The sequence below is a fragment of the Canis lupus genome, chromosome 5 (assembly GCF_048164855.1).
Source record: "Canis lupus baileyi chromosome 5, mCanLup2.hap1, whole genome shotgun sequence".
NCBI classification, from domain to species: Eukaryota; Metazoa; Chordata; class Mammalia; order Carnivora; family Canidae; genus Canis; species Canis lupus.
The window spans coordinates 17501901-17524524 of record NC_132842.1 but is presented as its reverse complement, the minus strand read 5'-3'; the positions used below and the strand labels follow the sequence as shown (position 1 = coordinate 17524524).

Here is a 22624-nt window from a genome sequence, read left to right as displayed (position 1 = left end):
AATGAAAAAAATAATTAGACAGTTTTTGGGAAGCATACAGAAAAACAGACACAGTCATGTATTGCTTGTGAAAAAAAGGTACATTATTGAAGAGTAATTTAAAATCATAAATCAGGGATCCCTGGGTGGCGCAGCGGTTTAGCGCCTGCCTTTGGTCCAGGGCGCGATCCTGGAGACCCGGGATCAAGTCCCACGTCGGGCTCCCGGTGCATGGAGCCTGCTTCTCCCTCTGCCTGTGCCTCTGCCTCTCTCTCTCACTGTGTGCCTATCATAAATAAATAAAAATTTAAAACAATAAAATCATAAATCAAATGGTTTAAAAATGAATATCAATTAAAAATTCTACTCTGTATTTTCTTTTACTCTTAGGATATAATTTGCAATGTGTGCAAACCTCTATACTGTTCAGTAAAGACTCTTTAAATTTGTGTACAATCGAAAGCAACTCCTAAATCAATAGTGAGGAACTGAATTAGTGAATGGTGGTACATCCATTTGATGGAATACTATTGGCCCAAACAAAATATTGGTGAATAGGTGTTTAAAAATTATATATAAAAATAAGCAAATTAATTGAAAACAGTGTTGCTTTTATTTATTGTATTAATTGAAAGCAACGTGGTAGATTGTAAAGACACACACAATGTTTTTATCATGAGGGTGTAAGCAGCATTGATGTGGTTTACCTTTTCTACCTATATTTAAACATTTTCCTACAATAAAAATGAATTTTGTCTTTTGTGGTAAAAGGAAAGATTTTTTTAGAAATAAAAATAGTTAAATTCTTAAAAAGAGTCAGTATGTGGTCTTTATCCATAGTATTATCTTCGTTCATTTGTATTATCCAGTAACATCCAAAAGTAAAGACTCCCTTCAAGTATTATTTTTTTTTAAATGGAAAGGTCCTCTGTTTTTCTTTTTTTTATTTATTTATGATAGTCACAGAGAGAGAGAGAGAGGCAGAGACACAGGCAGAGGGAGAAGCAGGCTCCATGCACCAGGAGCCCGACATGGGACTCGATCCCGGGTCTCCAGGATCGCGACCTGGGCCAAAGGCAGGTGCCAAACTGCTGCGCTACCCAGGGTTCCCCCCTTCAAGTATTATTAGAGACATACACACCCAAGATAGACCTGAAGACTTGGTAAGTTACCTGAGCCTCCCAATGGACCTCTCTTTCAGCAAATAACACTTTCCCCGAGGCATTACACATCAATTCTGCGTATGCTGGTTCCATGTGTGATTAAGTTTTCTCTTCTCACAGAGTAGATGCTCCAAAAACACATGCCTAACCTAACAAATTATGTGCCTAGCCAAGGCCATCTCTGCAATCTTTCAGGCCAGAAAGCTCTTTGATGTCTCCTCTAGATTTGTCTAACACATCTGTGCAGGAAACAGAATAAAACTACTTTTTTTTTCATTTTAATATAGTGAAAGGAAAAGCATATTTAAAAATTATACCATGAAAATGAATTTTTAATTAACTTCTGAATGCAGTTATAACCATGACATAAAATTATTTTATTATTAAAAAGTGATCTTGGCCATGTCTGTGTCTTCCTCTGTGAGATTTCTGTTCATGTCTTTTGCCCATTTCATGATTGGATTGTTTGTTTCTTTGCTGTTGAGTTGAATAAGTTCTTTATAGATCTTGGAAACTAGCCCTTTATCTGATATGTCATTTGCAAATATCTTCTCCCATTCTGTAGGTTGTCTTTTAGTTTTGTTGACTGTATCCTTTGCTGTGCAAAAGCTTCTTATCTTGATGAAGTCCCAATAGTTCATTTTTGCTTTCGTTTCTTTTGCCTTCGTGGATGTATCTTGCAAGAAGTTACTGTGGCTGAGTTCAAAAAGGGTGTTGCCTGTGTTCTCCTCTAGGATTTTGATGGACTCTTGTCTCACATTTAGATCTTTCATCCATTTTGAGTTTATCTTTGTGTCTGGTGCAAGAGAGTGGTCTAGTTTCATTCTTCTGCATGTGGATGTCCAATTTTCCTAGCACCATTTATTGAAGAGACTGCCTTCCTTCCAGTGGATAGTCTTTCCTCCTTTATCGAATATTAGTTGACCATAAAGTTCAGGGTCCACTTCTAGGTTCCCTATTCTGTTCCATTGATCTATGTGTCTGTTTTTGTGCCAGTACCACACTGTCTTGATGACCACAGCTTTGTAGTACAACCTGAAATCTGACACTGTGATGCCCCCAGCTATGGTTTTCTTTTTTTAAATTCCCCTGGCTATTCAGGGTCTTTTCTGATTCCACACACATCTTAAAATAATTTGTTCTAACTCTCTGAAGAAAGTCCATGGTATTTTGTTAGGGATTGCGTTAAATGTGTAAATTGCCCTCGGTAACATTGACATTTTCATAATAATATTTCTACCAATCCATGAGAATGGAATATTGTTCCATCTCTTTGTGTCTTCCTCAATTTCTTTCAGAAGTGTTCTATAGTTTTTAGGGTATAGATCCTTTATCTCTTTGGTTAGGTTTATTCCTAAGTATCTTATGCTTTTGGGTGCAATTGTAAATGGGATTGACTCCTTAATTTCTCTTTCTTCAGTCTCATTGTTAGTGTATAGAAATGCCATTGATTTCTGGGCATTGATTTTGTATCCTGCCATGCTACCAAAGACATGGCCAACATGCACATGAGAGAATGCTCGGCATCACTTGCCATTAGGGAAATACAAATCAAAACCACAATGAGATACCACCTCACACCAGTGACGATGAGGAAAATTAACAAGGCAGGAAACCACAAATGTTGGAGAGGATGTGGAGAAAAGGGAACCCTCTGATACTGTTGGTGGGAATGTGAACTGGTGCAGCCACTCTGGGAAACTGTGTGGAGGTTCCTCAAAGAGTTAAAAATAGACCTGCCCTACGACCCAGCAATTGCACTGCTGGGGATTTACCCCAAGGGTACAGATGCAATGAAAGGCCAGGACACCTGCACCCCGATGTTTCTAGCAGCAATGGCCACAATAGCCAAACTGTGGAAGGAGCCTCGGTGTCCATTGAAAGATGAATGGATAAAGAAGATGTGGTTTATGTATAGAATGGAATATTACTCAGCCATTAGAAACGACAAATACCCACCATTTGCTTCAACGTGGATGGAACTGGAGGGTATTATGCTAAGTGAAGTAAGTCAATCGGAGAAGGACAAACATTGTATGTTCTCATTCATTTGGGGAATATAAATAATAGTGAAAGGGAATATAAAGGAAGGGAGAAGAAATGTGTGGGAAATATCAGAAAGGGAGACAGAACATAAAGACTCCTAACTCTGGGAAACGAACTGGGGGTGATGGAAGGGGAGGAGGGTCGGGGGTGGGGGGTGAATGGGTGATGGGCACTGAGGGGGGTACTTGACGGGATGAGCACTGTGTGTTATTCTGTATGTTGGTAAATTGAACACCAATAAAAAATAAATTTATTATTAAAAAATAAAAACTAAAGGGTTAAAAAAATGAAAAAAAATGTAAATGGTCTAACAGCTCTAATCAAAAGATAAAAGGGTGGCAGAATGGATAAGAAAAACAATATCCATTGGGGTCACGTTGGTGGCTCAGTGGCTGAGCATCTGCCTTTGGCTCAGGTCATGATCTCTGGGTTTTGGGTTCGAGTCCTGGATCAGGCTCCCCACAGCAAGCCTGCTTCTCCATCTATGTCTCTGCCTCTATCTGTTTATCTCTCATGAATAAGTAAAATATTAAAGAAAAGAAAAACAATATCCATCTAAAGATGCCAACAGGAGTCTCACTTCAGACCTAAAGACTCATAAAGATTGGAAATGAAGGATTAAAAAAAAATTCACCATATAAGGAAAAGCAAAACAACAACAACAACAACAACAAACAACAACAAAACAGTCCAGGATGGCAATACTTATATCAGACAGGACAGACTTTAAAACAAAGAGAGTAGCAAGAGACAAAGATGGTCATTACAAAATAATAAAGGGATTAATCTATAAGAGGATATGGCAATTATAAATATCTTGATCATATGCTATAAAACTAGAAATAAATCACAAGAAATAAGTGAAAATGTCACAAATATATGGAGACTCAACAACATACTACCAAACAGTCAACAGGGTAATTAAAGGAGAAATAACAAAATGCATAGACACAAATATAAATGACAACACAATGGTCCAAAATTTTGGGAAGGCAGCAAAAGCAGTTCTAAGAGAGAAATATATAGGGATATCAGCCTACCTCAAGAATCAAAATAAAGCTCCAATAAACAATTTAACATGTCTACGGAACTAGAAAAATCCCAAGTATTTTTCAAAGAACTACAACAAATAATACTGAAATTTGTAGGAAACCACAAAAGACTGAATAGCCAACACAATCTTGAGAGCGAATAACAAAAGCTAAAAGTGTCATGGTTCCAGATTTCAAGATATATTGCAAAACTGTACTAATAAAAAAACTATGGTACTGGTACAAAAAATCAACACATAAATCAAAAGAACAAAAGAGAGAGTTCAGAAACAAACATAGGATTAAATGGTCAATTAATCTATGAATAAAGAGGCAAGAATATGCAATGGAGAAAAGATAGTCCTTTGATAAATGGTGCTGTGAAAATTGGATAGCTACATGAAAAAGAAGGAAATTAGACCACTTTTTAACACCACACACAAACTCAAAATGGATTAAAGAACTCAACATAAGACCTGAAACCATAAAAACCCTAGAAGAGAGCACAGGCAGTAATGTCCCTGGCATCAGCCATAGCACTATTTTTCTAGATATGTCTGCTGAGGCAAGGAAACAACATCAAAAATAAACTATTGGGACTACGTCAAAATAAAAAGCTTTTACACAGCAAATATAATTATCAACAAAACAAAATGACAACCTACTGAATGGGAGAAGATATTTACAAATGATATATGTAATAAAGTATTAATATCCAAAATATATAAGGAATTTATACAACTTAATACCAAAAAAGCCAAACAATCCAATTAAAAAATGGGCAAATGACATACATACATTTCTCCAAATACATATAGATGGCCAACAGACACATGAAAATATGTTCAACATCACTAATTATCAGGGAAACGCAAATTAGAACCACAATGAGATATCACTATAAACCTGTCAGAATGGCTAAAACCAAAAATACAAGATACAAAAAGTTTTAGCAGGACATATAGAAAAAGGAACCCTCTTGCACTGTTGGTGGGAATGCAAGAGGAGCAGCCACTGTGGAAAGAGTATGGAGGTTGCTCAAAAGCTTAAAAGTAGAAATATCTTATGATCCAATAATGCACTATTATCTACCCCCAAAACACAAAAACACTAATTTGAAAAGATGTATGCACCCATATGTTTACCACAGCATTATTTGTGATAGTCAAGATATGGAAGCAAACTAAATGCCCACCAATAGACAAATGGATTAGAAAGTATTATGTATATACATACACACACACACGGAATATCATATAGCCATAAAAAGGAGGAGGTGTGCCATTTGAGAAAACATGGATTAACCTAGAGGGTATTGTGTGAAGTGAAATACCTCAGACAAATACTTAAGTGGAAGTTTTTAAAAATGAGTAAACAAACAAAAAGCAAAATGAGATGCATAAATCCGGACCACTAACTGGTGGTTGTCACAGGAGAGGAGTGTGGGGTGTTGGGCAAAATGGTGAAGGGAAGTGTGAGATATAGACTTCTAGTTATTGAATGAGTAGGCCATAAGAATGAATGCCCAGCGTGAAGAATACAGTTAAAGATGGTGTAAGAGCAGTGTGTCAGGACAGGCCGTAGCTACACTTGTGGTGAACATAGTATAATATATGGTCTTAAAATATATATATATATATTTATATTTATAAAAAACATATATATATATATATAGTCTTGTTGAATCACTATGTTGTACACCTGAAGCTAATGTAACCTTGTGTGTCAACTATATATACATACATAGCTCCTGAAAAATCCTTGGATTTTTCTTTTAAACAAACATTTAATGAGCACATTACCTGCTGGACTGACACTAGCTAATTTCACCTACAATATCACAGCTAAGTAAAATCTTGGTTATTTCTGCTCTCACCACAACTCTGTATACTTATTATTCAATGAAGGAATATCTCTGGTCGCTGAAATTGGACCCAATTTTTATTATCTTAACTACACCACAAGCACAATCTGATTTTACCTTCTCAAGCCTGAATGTCATTGGAAAAAAATAAAGCCTAGAAGAACCATTGGATAAAAACAGAGTACTGCATGTATAACCCAAAATTGGTTCCACACACCAATTTCTATATTTTTGATTCATAACTAAAGGATTCCTTGGTTAGTTCTCTGTTCATCTGAATGTGAAACAGCTCCCTTGCCAAGGTGATTTTCTCCTGGCAACCAACTCTTGAGTAAATATCAGAAGGATACTAGTTTGACCCAACTTACAATTCATCTGATTAAATTTGAAGTGGGTGATCCATTATTAAATAAAAGTCGAAGAACCTTCCTTCCATTTCATTTCTTGTGATTACATGCACCTGCCACATGGCTGAACAGCAAAATAACACTCTACATATAGCAGACTAGTTCTCATAATTTCCGCCTGTGTCTATCTGGACAAATCACCCATTTCAATGTATTCTTTAGTGAGTCATATACAACGTATATCTATGATGGCTTTTTAAAAAGCTTTTATTTATTTATCTGACACAGAGAAAGAGAGCATAAGCAAGAGGAGTGGCAGGCAGAGGCAGAATCAGGCTTCTTAGTGAGCGGGAGCCCAATGCAGGGCTGGATCCCAGGACCTGAGATCATGGCCCGAGCCCAAGGCAGATGCTTAACTGATGCAGCCACCCAGACGCCCCTCTATCATGGCTCTCAAGATATTTAGGTTGAAACAGCGCTTTAAATAAGGGAACAGAGAAATTCAGTACATGTAAAAAAAAAAAGTTTAGCCAGGAGTGGTAAGGAGTTCCTCCCTGTATATTACATCTAGATCTATTGGAGCAAAGAGAAAAAGAATATTCGACCCTCCTACACATGACAGGCTGTATGATATATTAGAAAGGGAATGAATGTGAATTAATTGGAAACTGCAGATTCCATTCCAAGCCCCCATCCTGCTGTGCACCATCTATTTGGCCAGATATAAATAACAACCTCTCCAAATGTTTTATTCATATTTGTAAAACTGATAAAAAAGATCCTGACTTACCCACTTCAGGGAATTGCTAAGGGAATCCAAGAGCTAATAGAAATTGCCTTCATAAAATCTTAAAAGCCACGTAAGCATTTAAACCCACCATTCCAAGTTTTCCTTTTATTTATTTTTTTAAGATTTTATTCATTTATTCATGAGAAACACAGAGAGGAGAGAGAGAGAGAGAGAGAGAGGCAGAGACACAGGCAGAGGGAGAAGTAGGCTCCTCACGGGGAGCCTGAGGTGGGACTCGATCTCGGGACTCCAGATCAGCCCCTGGGCTGAAGGCAGCGCTAAACCGCTGAGCTATCCGGGCTGCCCCCAAGTTTTCCTTTTAGGAGAAGGTAGGTGAGAATCACAGTAAAGAATATTTCAGCAGGAGATCTAGCTAGACCTCTGGCTCTGCCCCAGAGTAGCTGTGTGATTCTCCAACACAGCATGCACCCTTCTCGAATTTCTGCTGCTTACCTATAAAAGGTGGAAAAGTCTGATGGAATATTTAAAAATCACAGATTTTAGAACCTGAACATTTGGCAGAGTACCATATATTGCGCAAAACTCTTTTTCCCTCCAGATTTTTTATTTCAAGAGAAAAATGACTTAAAGTCAGAGGGACCTGTAGCTGCTGCCAATGCCATGTGTCCACCTTTAGAAATTTTAATCACAGATTATTGGGGGTAGTCAAAGAGGAAAGCAACTTAACATGCTTTGGCACAACCTTAATTGCATGATAAATGTACTTCCAAATAACTCTGACCAAATTCCACTGGCTTTTAATTCAAGGATATAGTGATCTTTCATATTCCTTAGACATTCTGAATGCATCTTAAATACACATTACGAAAGCCATTATCTATACCTGAAAAGGCTTCCTGCTGGAAAGATTGAGGCGTTTCCTCATCCATCTGTTGCCTTGATTCCCAAATATCTGCCACAGCAGCTGTCTCTTGTGTTACTCCAAACTCTCTGGTAGATGGCCAGCCTATAAATATGCTTTCCAAACATGTGGTAATATAAGCGGAAGGTGCAGCCCCCTGCATCGGTGGCATTGAGGACAGGGCTGAGGAAAGTAGCTCTGTTTTGGAAAACCTGTGGCTCCGAAGATTCTATGTAGAGATAGTGTCCTTTAGCTGTGCCCAAGGTATGAGCCTTCATTGGCCCTGTATTAAGTGTTGAAGTTGGACCGTGCTTCCTGGTCCAATCAACGTCGTCTTCTGTATCTTGTTCCCAGTTACAGATTCCATTTTCAAAGTTACATTGGAACTCAGGTACTGAAATTGGCATGAAATAACAACAAAAAAATAATTAAGGACAAAAAACATGATTAAGAATACTTGTTGATATTTGGCTCCTGCCAAGGTTAATGATTTTAATGTTTTTTAAATGTGACACTAAAAGTTTTTAAAAAGTGAATAAATCCTAGATTTATATCAAGTAATAATATTTTATAGACTGGGGGGGGGCATTACTTCAGCCATTATTTTCCAAATGCCTTTTATACCCATCCTTCACCATTTCCAGCACTATAACTTTATGCAAATGATGAGGGCACCATGGCTGACTCAATACTATAAACTTCTGGCTCAGTCGATTTCAACCTTAGCCAAATGTCCCAATCACCAGTGAATGTTAAAAATCAAAACAAAACAAAAAACATGAAGTTCCAGAACTTATCTTGAGGGATGTTGATTTATTTTTTTAAAGATTTATTTATTTTAGAGAGAGAAAAGGGGGGTCAGGGGACAGAGGGAGAGATAATCTCAAGCAGGCTCTCCACTGAGCACAGAGCCCTACAGGGGCTCAGTCTCACAACCCTGAGATTATGACCTGAGCCGAAATCAAGAGTTGGATGCTGAACCAACTGAGCCCCCCTAGCCCCCCCGGAGATGTTGACTGAACTGCCACAAATAGTGCGGTTGAACATCAAGATAATTCATTATCTCCCTTGGCGATTCTAACATGCAGAACTGAAGAGTCATACTTTAATAGAGTCCAATCTTTCAGAATCACCTGATGTGTACAGCATAATTGCTTGCTCCATGGCGAAGCTCCATACCAGCACTACCTGGTTAGATATGGGGGACCGAGCAATCCATATTTTTAACAAGTATCAACATGATCCTGATGCCAGCATTTTCCAGACCTCAGGCTGAAAAACTCCTCCCTTTGGTTTCATCTTGCCCCAATTCCACATTTCCCTCCATCAGTGCCAGAAAGACCATTCTTCTGCCTTCCATGGCAATTTATCATTTTCTTCCTGTACATACATGCTCATTTAATCCAAACTGAAATCTAAGCTCTTCTTTCAAGCTTTACCTTTCCCAAGTTAAATTAACTTCCTGTTTGTCCCTGGCCAGCCTTTTCTTAGCATACACCACCTTCCCCACTTGCCTTAAACACCTCACTCCTCTCTCCTTCTCTATTTATGCCTCCTGTTGTGCTGCGGGCTCTTGGCAGCATCTCCTGAGAGGCAGTCTTTTCTTCTCACTGGATTGCAGCTCCTTTGAGCTGGAGCTTTTAAGCTTAAAACTCCTTCCAGGCACTAGAAGAATTCAAAGCACTTATAAAGGCTTGACTAGCCCCTCCTCACCTAGCTTATCTACCACAATTTCCAGAATATAGTAATGTAGTCATTTTCAGGATGTGAACATTTTGTTGACAACAAGGATTTGTTTTTAGAATAAAAACATTTAGCATTATTTGGGTAGAAGGAACAGGAGTTAGAATTAATGCATAGTTTTACATTTTAGCTTCATTCACCAAAGTTAATATTTTTTAAACATATAAATGTCAGCTGTCCTTTCACTATTCATCTTAGTAAATGCACTTGGTGCCAAAGGGGAATAAATATTCTGAAACAATAAATATAAGCAAATGTGGATAAATGCAGCCGGGCTAGAACAAATCATCTGTCTTTGAAAACCACGGAACAGGAGCTTAGAACTAATGATGGGAGCCCAGTGAGTAAATGTCAAATGGGAGATGAGCTTTTGTTTGATATTTCCTCACTTGTGACTAATCAAGCCCAGCTGTGACGTGAACTGGGGACCCACAGCATACTCTCCGGGTGTCAATCTTTGGCTGTGGAGCAGAAGGAGAATGTCAAGCTGCTAAGTTTTTTGACATAAAACTGGCACTAAAGCCAACAGATTTTGATATTGCCTGTCTTCATATTGACTGTATGTTCAATCTCTATTTTGAAAGGGAATGCACGTAGCTCCACCTTCAAATAAAAAAACCCTATCTCTAAACGTAGGAAGATTTAGGAAATAAAACATAGATTTCTGGATGCCTAATGCTTTCTATGGAATCCAGGAACACATTTATATGGAAAGCTGCGAGAGAAACTGACACTCTGATACCACTACTGTTCTCTTTCACTAATATTTAGTCACAAGTAGTATTCTGATTATTATAGTTGTACTGACATAACTCCATCTAAGTTAATAGTAGTTTTAAGAATAATTTGCTTTTTTTTTTTTTTTTTTTTTTTTTGAGGAGTGGGCTTCGGAGAGCTTCAGAAAGATGAAAAAGCTTTCTAAAGCCGCAAAAATAAATTACCTTGGGGACAAGTTACACTTCTTATGTTAGCCATTGTCTAAATTATCAACTTTATTCATATCCACTCAAAGAATTAGTTGTGTAATGAGATGCATGGTAATTCTGACTTCAATCCACCTGACTGTATCAAAGATCACATATATGCAGCATGCTGTACAATAATTTATATGGAAATTTCTTAATGCAGTGTTTCCTATGATGCACCAAGCATTTTATGGCTTCACTTTGGTTTATAATTAGCCTCTCAATGTAATAGGCATATAGCTTGAATTTTAAGAATTGTTGCTATTTCTGGACAAAGAAAGATGCAAATTCTTTTTCTGATTGATTTTGTAATTGAAGTAAAAAACAGCTATAAGCTTCTGATTCATTTTCAGGAGCAAGTGCAATGGGCACTACCTGGTGCTAGGTTTATTAAATTATAAAATGTATACAATCATCAGATACCATAAACTTTCTGGTAATTTAAACCAGAAACTCAAGACTTACCTTTGACACAGCACTCCCTGCTCCCTATAGCCAAAACATCATCAAATGTCCCTCCTAAGTATTTCCCCAAACATCAGTCCCTCCATCTCCATCACTGCCGCTGTGATACAGGCTGCCCACCCCTCCTCAGTGGATTATCGCAATGGCCTCCTGATGGGTCTCCCAAATCCACTCTCCTCCAATCCACTTATCACTCTGTATCTACACTGACATGTTTTAATATGCCAATTTTATTATACCACTTTCCTTCTTAAAAACCCTCAAATGAAGAAAAACTTTCCTAATATAGACTATAAATATCTGCAAATCTGGCCTCCTTCACATTTCTGTACTTATACTGCACCCTATCTCTCCTTCACCTCCTCGCTCCTACCGCACTGGCTGGCCTCCATCTGCTACACGGTCACATATCAGGGCTTTTGCATATATATGCTTTGACTTTTTTATTTTCAGATCTCAGCTAAGTCATCTCCTTTAGAAAGTTTAATACCATTATTATAAAGTCACCGCACTCCTCTCCATATCTCCCATCAAAGCTTCCAGTTTGTATTTTTAAAACAATATTTGAATAATATCTACTTCTCAATTAGACTGTAAATTCCATGAGATCTGAAACTCAGTCATTGTGGTTAGCACTTTATCTATAGTATCTAGTTAATAAGTCCACATAACAAATATCGGTAACCTGATTAATCAACCACTCATCACGGTCGTCAACTCTGGAACAATGCTTCCTGTCTTTGCCTTGATTGGCTAGAAAACAGTGAACAAATCAAGATCTCCACTGTAAAAATACGATGGACCAAAATAATAATAATAATAATAATAATAATAATAATAACAACAACAACAACAAAGCACTTACCACAGTCAACCTCATCAGTATGATCACCACAATCATCTACCAAATCACATAACAGAAGTTTTTCTATGCAAGCCTTGCTGCGTCGACAGCAGAAAAAGTCCGGCTCTTCACAGCTCTCTGCAGGAAGAGAAAGGGTACAATTTTCAAATCTGATGTCATCAATAGCTGAGACTCCGTCATAAATGCCAAGACTGACTTTATCTAGTGACAAATGGAAGGGCTGAGTAAGGCGTCCAAGCTGAATAGTGGCCTGTGACCACTGGTTGCCCTGGTTACACAATACTCTCCAGAGTACTGTAGAGTCGTTGGAATCTTCCACATGTAGCTGTAGCTCAGCTGCTCCCACTGACAGACCATGGTCATAAAACCTGAAAAAGAACAAACACAAGGAATGGAAATGATTTATTGCATAGACTAAATATTTAACTTATAGGCTCTTCCACTCAGTCAACCGTTGATTAATAATTAGCTACAATGGACGCCTTTATTTCTTGCAGTAATCATTGCTGCTCATATGCGAGAGCATATCTGCTGAGGTGCATACTCTGGCTCCAGGACCCTGGGAGCCTTTCTCAAGGAGTTCCATCTAGAACAGAGGAGGCAGAGTTAATTAAATTATAATCCACTGTTGGAGGGAAAGAGTCTCTTTCATCTAAAGAAAGAACACAACAAATACTGATAATGTGCTTCTAAGTAAAATGCTAATTGTATAAATATAACAGTACCTATTTTTAAAGCCAAACCAAGGGCAAATCATAAAGTCTAACAAGTGCAGAAGTATGCCTGCAACCACCGGGTTGCTGGGGTAGCTGACCACAGTTTTTAGTATTTACCAGAAGGAAAGTATGCATCCAGGTCCTGCCTGGCTAAATGTTGGGCTCTGGAGTTTGGCAACTTGTGACAAGCTTCTGCTTTCTTCAGAATGAATATAAAATGCCCTATTGAGATACAAATACAAATTGTAAGTTAGCCGACTGAGTTGAGGCACCTGCCTCTTAACCTTGTACTAAGCTCTGTGTCTGACTAAAATTAAGACTATACAATCAAAAATCAATAAATATGATGAGTCAAATTTGCTCTTATGAAAACTAAACTAGTATCTACCTCCAGGTTGAAAATCATGCAAAAAGTTAATAATTTAAGTGAATTCAGCCAAAAGCATATCTATACTCCCTCCCCACCACCCTTAAAGGAGTCATTTCATACTAACAACATAAACGTAATTGACAGTATTTAGCTATTTGTCACACTATTTGTTGCAGTAACATAGAGCTTTAAATGCTTATCTTTCTTTTAACAGGCCTGACCAAGGGTGAACAAAAGCCTCTCCTTGCTTATTACCTTCAGTTGTGTTGGGAGTATGATCCCTAGGTGGAGCCTGTTGCTCAAATTCAGCCGAAAGGTTACTTCTAGAGTTCCATACCCAATCAAAATGGTCACCACTAATTACTTCAAACCAACCACAGCTATCTGCTTCAAAGTCACATTTGGGGGATCCCTGGGTGGCGCAGAGGTTTAGCGCCTGCCTTTGGCCCAGGGCGTGATCCTGGAGACCCAGGATCGAATCCCACGTCGGGCTCCCGGTGCATGGAGCCTGCTTCTCCCTCTGCCTATGTCTCTGCTTCTCTCTCTCTCTGTGTGACTATAATAAATAAATAAAAATTAAAAAAAAAAAAAACAAAGTCACATTTGGAGCCTGAAAAACAAAATGTGACTCCTAGGATGGCTCTCCGGAGTATTCATATAGTTTAGAATCATAAAGCTCAACTGAAATCACCTTGTTATACTTCTCTAAGTACATTAAAGGATACATTTGAGGAAAAAATGGATCCTATCTGATCTGAAAGAAATAAAAACCAGAGTTGTGCTTTCCATACTGAAAAATTAATAAAGCAGAATTATCAATTTAAGAAATTACATTTTTACCAAATAATTTTTCAAAGAAACAGCATTATTCAGCTATATTGAGTATAGAATTGCCAAGGTCTACCTAATTTATTCTATACTCATGTTATTTCTCTGCCACTATGACATTATTTGGAAGACTTCATTGTTCCTACAGATTATTTTATACTAAAATATGAAAAGTAGCTACTTCAAAAAGATTAAAATTTGAAAAACCAAGATTATTATAATTAATATTACGTTCACCACCAATTTTGTAGAGCTTAATATTTCCCAAAGTATTATATGCATTGCATAATATTTATAGGGCAGAATAATTTGACCCACTTTTCAGGAAATAGGTAAGAAATAGTTAATTTCCACAAAGCCATTAGAAAAGAGGAAGAGAAAGGCAGGACTGAGAAGTTATAATAATAGTATGAATTATAGCTAATATTTAATAGATACCTATGTTATAGACCCTGTACTAAACACTTTATATAGATCCAACTTTCACAATAGCCCAAGGAAGAAAGGAAAGTTCAGGGAAGTTATTAATCTAACTAAGGTCATAGAGTTAGGAAACTATATAAATGGATTGAAATCCAAAGATTTTTCACTCCAATGATAATTATGACAAGTTAGGGGAAAAATACTAAGAATATTTAAAACTACATTTTTATAGGCCATCTCTGTTTATAAATACATAATATATAAATAACTCATAAATATACCTAGATTTCAGTGGTTTCAAAGTATGTAGTTGCCATTTCAATCCCTGAGAAAGTAATGCTTTTGATTCCTTTTTCAGACAATTAAAAAAAAACAAAGGGGGACACCTGGATGGCTCAGTGGTTGAGCATCTGCCTTCGGCTCAGGGCATGATCTCAGGTCCAGGGATTGAGTCCCACATCAGGTTCCTGCAGGAAGCCTGCTTCTCCCTCTGCCTATGTCTCTGCCTCTCTGTCTCTCATGAATAAATAAAATCTTAAAAAAAAAAGGATCCAGGAGTTCTTTTACGAAAATACAGAAAGAAAACAAGTTATTGCTACTATGGAATAGCTATCACACATAGTTACCTGGAAAGGGAGCCTTATTGTCTATTGTCTGCTATCCAAAGAGATACCAATGTAGAAATAAATGAATATACTAATGGTGGTAAAATTTCAGAAACCACTGTGGGAATTTTCTAGTTTTATTAGATAAGATCCATCAAAGACAGCAATTTTTAACAGATGCTTTGCTGCTAAAATTTAAATACGCCTATCTAATATACTGTGTTCCCAAATATTTAGATTTCTATACACATTTTAAAAACTCACCTCAGCTGTTCAGAGATGTGGTAAACCAGCTGAAATTAATTTAGCTAGCTGTTAACCAAATATACACTTCATAAGAACAGCTATTAAAAATTCTGTATGTCGGGACGCCTGGGTGGCTCATCAGTTGAGCAACTGCCATCAGTTCAGGTCGTGATCCCAGGGTCCAGGATTGAGTCCCGCATTGGGTTCCCTGCAAGGAGCGTGCTTCTTCCTCTGCCTAAGTCTCTGTCTCTCTCTCTCAGTGTTGTTCATAAATAAATGAATAAATAATCTTAAAAAAAACAGTCTTTTCTGACTTAGAGATATAATATTCTGGGTAAATTTTAACAATTGAGGTTCAAAGATTGTTCACTTTTCTGGAGCCTCACTATTGACTTTCTTATCAGAAACAGCATAATTTGCAAGAATCATAGTTATCACTACTTCAGGGTTTATTGTATACCAAGCTTTGTGCTAGACGCTGTTATGCTCATCATAGGATATCTGTTGACATAGTTTCTTTTTTAATTTTTTAAGATATTATTTATTTATTCATGAGAGAGACAGAGAGAGGCAGAGACATAGGCAGAGGGAGAAGCAAGATTCCCACAGGAGCCTGATGCAGGACTCGATCCCAGACCCCAGGATCATGCCCTGAGCCAGAGGTGGACGCTCAACCACTGACCCACCCAGGTGTCCCTGACATAAAGTTTCTAAAACTTATTTGTCTATTTCTATTTCTATGGATATGAGTAAAAAACCTAGTGACTCTATAGCAGCTTTTAATTATTTTCAGTAAAATTACTCTTGTTGGGATCCCTGGGTGGCGCAGCGGTTTGGCGCCTGCCTTTGGCTCAGGGCGCGATCCTGGAGACCCGGGATCGAATCCCACATCGGGCTCCCGGTGCATGGAGCCTGCTTCTCCCTCTGCCTGTGTCTCTGACTCTCTCTCTCTCTCTCTCTGTGACTATCATGAATAAATAAATAAAATCTTAAAAAAAAAAAAAGAGTGGAGACAGAGCAAGATTGTGAGCCCAAGGCCTGCTCCCTCCTGGCTGTAAAAATAAAATAAAATAAAATTACTCTTGTTGCCACTATTAGTTATATAAATATAATTATAGTAGCTACCCCCAAGGAAAGGATGTTAGGGGATATTTGGTAGAAAGACACACAGGTCCATCACCCTACACTATCACTGTCACGTTGAGAGCTTTTCATTAGGAGAGAAGAAATTAAATTTATGTAGGAGCCAAGGAACCTTGGCAGGGTGATGGATACAGAATCAGATGGTCTTATATCAGACTCACTGTTAGAACTTCTTTGATGGTTTGAGATGATTCCTACAGAGAATCATGTATAAGAAATAAACATGAAATGAGCAAAGCACTGGAGCTGATAATTTGGGTCTCATGCAAAGACTTAAAAATTTAAAGAAGGGTACTCTTTGATATATACCCAAAGGAGCCCAAAACACATCCACACAGAAACCTGTACATGGCAATTCCTAACTGCCAAAACATGGAAGAAAAAAAAAAAAGTCCCTCAATAGGTGAATGGACAAACCGTACTATACCCAGACAGTGGAGTGTTATTCAGCATTAAAAATAAATGAGCTATCAATCCATGAGAAGCCATGGAGGAAACTTAAATGCATGTTACTAAGTGAAAGAAACCAGTCTGAAAAGGCTCCATACTGTAGGCTTTCAACTATTTAACATTCTGGAAAAGGCAAAAATATGAAAAGAGTAAAAGGAGGAGTGGTTGCCAGAATTTAGAGGTGGGGGGAAGGCTGATGAGGTGATTCACAAGAGTATTTTCAATACAAGAGCAATGTCATGAAAATACTTTGTATGATACCATATTGACAAATAAATTTTACCACACATTCTTCCAAACCCACAGAATGTATCACACCAAGAGTGGATCATAATGGGCTTTGAGTAATTATGATGTATCAGTGTCGATTCATCAGTTGTGACAAATGCCCCCCTCCCCTGCCCGCTGGGAAATCTGATGTAGGAGACGCTCTCTCTCTCTCTCTCTGTCTGTCTGTCTCTCTCTCTCTCTGTGTGTGTGTGTGTGTGTGTGTGTGTGTGTGTGTGTGTGTTTAGGGCAGGAGAGGTATGTGGGAAATCTCTACTTTTTCCTCAACTTTTCTGTGACTCAAAAACTGCTCTGGAAAAAAAAGTCCTAATAATTAATTAGTTGAGCTCCAGAAGAAAAGTCTGAGCTAGCAGAGGTTATTTCATGAAGTTTAAGGAAAGAAGCCATCTCTATGAGATAAAAGTGCAAGGTGAAGCAACAAATGCTGATGCAGAAGCTGCAGCAAGGTATCCAGAAGTTGTAGCAAAGAGAATTAATGAAGGCAGCCACACTGAACCGCAGATTTTCAATGTAGATTAAACAGCCTCATAGTGGACGTTAGGACTTTCATAGCTAGAGAGAAGTCAATGTCTGGCTTTAAAGCATCAAAGGACAGGCTGACTCTCTAAGTTAGGGGCTAATGCAGCTGGTGACTTTAAGCCAAAGCCAATGCTCATTTACTATTATGAAATTCCTAGGGCCCTTCAGAATTATGCTAAATCCCTTCTATCTGTGCTCTATAAATGGAACTGCAAAGCCTAGATGACCGTACATATATTTAGGACATGGTTTCTTGAATGTTTTAAGTCCACTGTTGAACTGACTGCTCAGAAAAAAAAAGATTCGTTTCAAAATATGACTGCTCACTAACAACGCACCTGGGCACCCAAGGGCTTTGACAGAGAAGTACAGTGAGATTAATGCTGTTTTTCTACCTCTAATACAACATCCATTCTGCAGCCCATGGATCAAGTGGTCATTTTCAACTTTCAAGGCTTAATATTTAAGAAACACATTTCATACAGCTATAGATGCCATAGATACTGATTTCTCTGATGGATGTGGGAAAAGTCCATTGAAAGCCTTCTGGAAAGGACTGACCATGCTAAATGCTATTAAGAACATTTGTGATTCGTGAGAAGCATTCAAAATATCAACAGAAATAGGAATTTGGAAGAAGTCGACTCTAAACCCCAGGGATGACTTTGAGGGGCTCAAGACTTCAGTGGAGGAAATAACTGCAGATGGGGTGGAAACAGCAGGAGAACTAGAATTAGAGGTAGAACCTGAAGATGTGACTGAACTGCTGCAATCTCATAAGAAAACTTGGATGAAATAAGTCAGTTAGAAAAAGATCAATACCATATCATCTCTCTTATATGTGGAATTTAAGAAATAAGACAGATGAACATAGGGGAAGGGAAAACAAAAAAAGAAGCAAACCACAGGAGACTCTTAGCTACAGAGAACAAACTGAGGGCTGCTGGAGGGGAGATGGGTGAATTGGGTGATGAGTGTTATTGGTTGCACTTGTGATGAGCACATGATGTTATACATTAGTAATGAATCACTGTACTCTACTCCTGAAACCAATATTGCACCACATGCTAACCAACTAGAATCTAAGCAAAAACTTAAAATTTTAAAAAAAGTACTAATGCCAAAAATGAAGGCTTTAAAAGTGGAGGGAAAAACTTGAACAGATTAGGAGTTGCTTCTTATGGGGATCCCCGGGTGGCGCAGCGGTTTGGCGCCTGCCTTTGGCCCAGGGCGCGATCCTGGAGACCCGGGATCGAGTCCCACATTGGGCTCCCAGTGCATGGAGCCTGCTTCTCCCTCTGCCTTTGTCTCTGGCGCGCGCTCTCTCTCTCTCTGTCTCTCAGTCTTTCATGAATAAATAAATAAATAAAATCTTAAAAAAAAAGATTTAAAAAAAAGGGGTTGCTTCTTATGGATGAAAAAAGAAAGTGATTTCTTGAGACGTAACATATTCCTACTCCTGGGAAAGAATCTGTAAAGACTGTTGAAATGGCAATAAGGGATTCAGAATATTACATAAACTTAGTTGATAAAGCAGCAGCAAGGTTTGAGAAGACTGACTCCAATTTTGAAAGAGGTTGTACTGCGGGTAAGATGCTATCAAATAGCACCATATCCTACAGAGAACTGTTCATGAAAGGAAGAGCCAATTGATGTAGCAAATTTCATTGCTGTCTGATTTTAGCAAATTGGCACAGCTACTCCAACCTTCAGTGACTACCACCCAGACCAGGCAGCAACAATCAACGTAGAAGCAGGACCTTCCACCAACAAACAATTATGACTGCTTGAAAATTTGTATGATAGAATTTTCTAACAATAAAGTACTTTTTAATTAAGGTATGTACATTGTTTCTTTAGACATAATACTACTGCACACTTAACAGACTAAGGTATAGTGCAAACATAATTTTTATATGCACTGGAAAAGCAAAGAATTGATTTTATTGTGATACTTGCTTAGCTGCAGTGGTCTGGAACAAAAACCACAATATCTCTGAGGCATAGCTATGATAACTGTAAGTCCACTAGGTTAACTCTCCCTGTTTATCTCTCTTTCTTCCTAGATTTCATGACCCTCCTTGAAAGTTACATGAAGGAGGACCAAAGTTATTTGAGTGTTCTAGTACATTGAGGTTCTACTTTATTTGATTTGATTAAGCAGAGGTTATTATAAGCTTTAAATGCATTAAAACTATGCATATTATTTTAGAATATGTTCTCTACTCATAGTATTTCTTTGAGCTTCAGGCTTTTTCACGCATTCAAAAGGAGTTATAATAATTTTGGAGTTGTAATGTTAAAATAACTGTAGTCTTCATCAAAAGTTAATATTCATTAGTTATTTAAAGCATAAAATAGTCAAATATTTGTAAAAGTACCATGAAATCAAAAAGACTGCTATATGAATAAATAGATGAAATCTTTTAAAGGAACACCAATGCACAAACAGTAACACTTTACATTCAAAATTATTGCATTTAAAGTAGCAATTATTAATTACATTATTCTACACATGGTTTTAAGGGTCTCCTGTAATCTGACCAGCAGAGGTACTATTGGGACATAATTCTCCAGGGTCTCTCATGTTTCTGCATGTCCTATAAGCTGAGCCATTAACTGCCCCTTTGTTCCAGACCATCCTTTTAAGGATATTAAAATAGTAAATGCTCATGAAAAATAGAGGTAGTGACTCCATCTATAAGAGAGGGCAAATTATTATCTTGTATAATATAATAAGGAAAATGTACTCCTCTTAAACATAGGTCAGACACATTTGCTTAAATCCCACTATAAGATTTGGGTTCCATAAACACAGGCTTTCTTAGCTGTGATGCATAACCTATTTCTCATGCATATCAGCCTGGGCCCCTCTGAACTGCTCCTGGGACTCAGGGAGCAAGAGGAACTAAGGCAAACAGGACATTTATGCTGGGTGTTACACCATTAATAATGAATCCTTTAGTCTCTGAACCAGAAGTCTCACCTATTTTGGCAGCATCCATAGAACTACACAGGCTAACTTGCTAGCTTATAAGTAAAGTTTCAGACTCTTCACATTTCTCAACACATCCTACATTAAATATTATGTATATACATATAAAATACATAAATATATATATATATATAGTGCTCACCAATAGGGAGCCTAAAATCTAGCATGGGAAATTTATAAACAGGAAATTATGACAACAGAATAACAAGTACTCATTCATTCACTCTTCATTCACTTGACAAAGATGTACTGCGTACACACTATATGTTTGGCACAGGTATAGAGTCTTCTAAGAAGACAGAAAAGTAAAATGGGGAAAAGAAAACAGAAAAAAATCTCTGTCTTCATGGCATTTAAATAATGTGAGTGAGAAAGGTAGGGATACTAGGTGAGATATTGAAAAACAAAAGAAATAGGTAAGACATATATAATTCATTTAATGATAATAAGGCAAAAAAAAAAAGAGAAAGGAATAGAGCATGACAGAGTAGGGTTGAAAATTCACAGATGGTGATCAAGGGAGGTGTCCTAGAAAACCTGACAACTAGGTAAACTCAGAGCAATCACTTTAATTTTTTGGCCTTAATTTTGAGGTATTGGAAACAATTAGGGATGCTTTAACAAATTCTGACTTAATCCCATCCCCATGGCTACTGTACTGAGAAAAGATAAAAATAAGGTGACATCAGCAAGAAAAGGAGATTTCAAAAATTCCGATAAGGAATGATAATGGTCTGGACCAGGGAGGTAATGAGGAGATAAAAACGAGGCATTCTGGTTATATTTTAAAGGCAGACATGATAGAAATAACTGGCATCAGTTACAAAATGTAAAAAAAAGATGAATCCATATGATTTTGAAGTCTTTGACCCGAGCATCTGAAACAGTGGCAACGGGGGCGGGCCAGGATGCAAAGGAGTGGGGTCCTCCACACACCGGCCCCACCAACACCCCTAGATAACTTTCAAACCATCCTGAACACCTCAAATTCGAACTGAGATGTAAAGAACGCTACAGAGAGAAGGCTTTTCGCTTCTGACAAGGCAGGAAGGCGGAAAACAATAAAATAAAAAAGAATCCGGTGGGGGAGGGCCGCGAGGAGCCGCCGAGGCCGGGGAGAGCCTCGGGACAGGGCGCCCCGCCCGGGAAGCGGGCACGTTGACAATCCCCACGACTCTTCCCGGACGGAAAGGCGCTCAGCAGGGACCCGGGCGGGATCCCGGGGCGCCGGGGAGAGCGCGCCCCACAGCCGCCCATCTCCGTAAAGGGCCGGAGCGCGCCCCGCGGGGCCTGGGGGAGCAGCCGGAGGGTCGGGCGGGGCTCCGGGCGGAGGGGGCTCCCCGGGAGCGCGACTCCAGCGGCGCAGGCCCCGGACCCCAGGCCTCCGGGGGACACAGCCGGGATCCTGCGCTGCCCCGGGACGGGCCGAGGCGGGGAGGGCCCAGGACAGCGAGGACGCTCCTGCTCCGGCGCCCCGACCTGTGCAGATCGGCGCCCCCGCCCCGGGAGCACCCAGGCCCCTGCGGACTGGGAGCCGCGGTGGTCACGGCGGGAGCGGACTCCAGGGCTGGGGAGACCTGGCCGCCGCCTGTGGGGTTGTCCCTCCTGGTGTCACCCTGTGCCTGGGAGAGGCGGGGCTGCCAGGGGACAGGGGCCTCACCGGGGCAACAGCTCCCCCTGAGCCCTACACCCGGCAGGGGGGCGGGGCAGCGCCCAGGTGCACACACCTGCGAGTCAGCACAGCAGCCCCTCCCCCGAAGACCAGCTGGAAGGTCAGGGCAAGAGCAAGTTCACCGAGCAGCACTGGAAAGCTCCAGGGCAAGTCCAGGGATTTACACGATATAGAACCAGAGGGTACCCCTCCTATTTTTTTCCTGCCTATTCCACTACAACTTGTTTTTATATCAGACTGTAAATTTTC

General features: G+C 39.0%; 1 protein-coding gene across 1 annotated transcript; it reads right to left on the bottom strand.

The window, feature by feature from the left end:
- Positions 1-63: 63 nt before the first annotated feature.
- On the bottom strand, positions 64-21960 carry LOC140633126 (MAM and LDL-receptor class A domain-containing protein 1-like). Its single transcript, XM_072825149.1, has 4 exons — positions 21834-21960; positions 12121-12534; positions 8065-8476; positions 64-265 (listed from the first exon to the last, which is right to left on the bottom strand). Exons 1-3 carry the CDS (start codon positions 21958-21960, stop codon positions 8103-8105), a joined length of 915 nt encoding a protein of 304 aa, XP_072681250.1. The 3' UTR covers positions 64-265; positions 8065-8102.
- Between the last annotated feature and the right edge of the window lie 664 nt (positions 21961-22624).